Genomic DNA, 1109 nt, shown 5'->3' on the forward strand with positions numbered 1-1109 from the left:
AACAATAATTGAGATGTCAAATATAATTAGGTCATCTAAATGCAATATTATAGGTAATATGTGTGTACTTCTAAGATACAAGTTAAAGCAATCTCACTATGATTGTTTCTTCATTTGATTCTTTAGTGTCTTCGCTTCGTGATGTTCCTGTATGTGTTGAGTGCTCAAAGTATGCAAATGTCCAAGATGTTCAAAGCCAAGTTGAAGTTGACAATCAAATACATGAAACTATTAAGGTTTGTGGTTAGGATTATTTTGTTCATTGATTCACTGGGTTTGTGTTTAGGTTGTCTATGGAGAAGAAGAAAAGAGTCTGAATAATTGGCACAAGATGTTTTACAAAAATCAAATCAGCAATGCATCACTGTCTATACATGCAAGGAGATATCATCCCGATGTAGTGCGTTGGGCACTTGAGTTATACTGTCGCTCTCCTGCTGCATATGAGCACATAAGAAGTAGCAAAGCTCTGGTGTTGCCATCAATATCCACTATAAAAAGTTACAGGTACAGATTTAACTTATTTTGCCATTCTAACATTTACTATAAAGAATAGTTTAACAAGGGGTGTGATAACTTATTTTCGGTAGAAATTGCATACCTCCAACATCTGGGATCAGTTCAATTGCATTGGCTGAAATTGAACGCGTGGCAAAAGATAAAGAAGAGCTTATAGGTTACCTTACATTGGATGAGATGAAAAGTAAGTTGCTGCTGTAAGGTGTACTCCATGTGTATTATTGTCATGTATTTTTAGTACGAGAAAATGTTGTTATTCGCGATGGAATGTTGGTGGGATTTTCAGAGCTACAGCCACTTTCAGACAAACCTACTTTAGCAAGTCACATACTAGGTATTCTATGGCATTATACTAATATTTCAACAAATTCAATATGTAATTTTTTTAGTGTTTTATGTAAGAACTGTGAAGAGAGAAGTGTCTATTCCACTAGCTTGGTATCCTACAAATGTTACACCGGCATATCAGAGATGGCAATTATTTTTTGGGAGCTCTTGAATGAATGCGAAAAGCGGGGTCTACAGATCCATGCTGTTGTAGCTGATGGTATGTCAGTTAACAGACGCTTTTTTAAACTTGTTAGTGGAAG

The 1109-nt window shown here is 35.6% G+C and overlaps 1 protein-coding gene across 1 annotated transcript; it reads left to right on the top strand.

The window, feature by feature from the left end:
* Positions 1-6: 6 nt before the first annotated feature.
* On the top strand, positions 7-1103 carry LOC104266043. The gene is made up of 6 exons (XM_009861415.3): positions 7-53; positions 127-236; positions 287-507; positions 591-703; positions 758-853; positions 909-1103. The coding sequence occupies exons 1-6, from the start codon at positions 14-16 to the stop codon at positions 1016-1018; spliced, it is 690 nt and encodes a 229-aa protein (XP_009859717.1). The 5' UTR covers positions 7-13; the 3' UTR covers positions 1019-1103.
* The last annotated feature ends 6 nt before the right edge of the window (positions 1104-1109 follow it).

Source organism: Ciona intestinalis, unplaced genomic scaffold (genome assembly GCF_000224145.3).
Source record: "Ciona intestinalis unplaced genomic scaffold, KH HT000803.1, whole genome shotgun sequence".
Classification (NCBI taxonomy): domain Eukaryota; kingdom Metazoa; phylum Chordata; class Ascidiacea; order Phlebobranchia; family Cionidae; genus Ciona; species Ciona intestinalis.

Bases quoted from the DNA above. Each gene is read 5' to 3' on its own strand.
- LOC104266043 (XM_009861415.3), top strand. From the start codon at position 14: ATGTCAAATATAATTAGGTCATCTAAATGCAATATTATAG. The intron at 508-590 runs GTACAGATTTAA...TATTTTCGGTAG, and splicing joins TCCACTATAAAAAGTTACAG to AAATTGCATACCTCCAACAT. The intron at 704-757 runs GTAAGTTGCTGC...ATGTATTTTTAG, and splicing joins TACATTGGATGAGATGAAAA to TACGAGAAAATGTTGTTATT.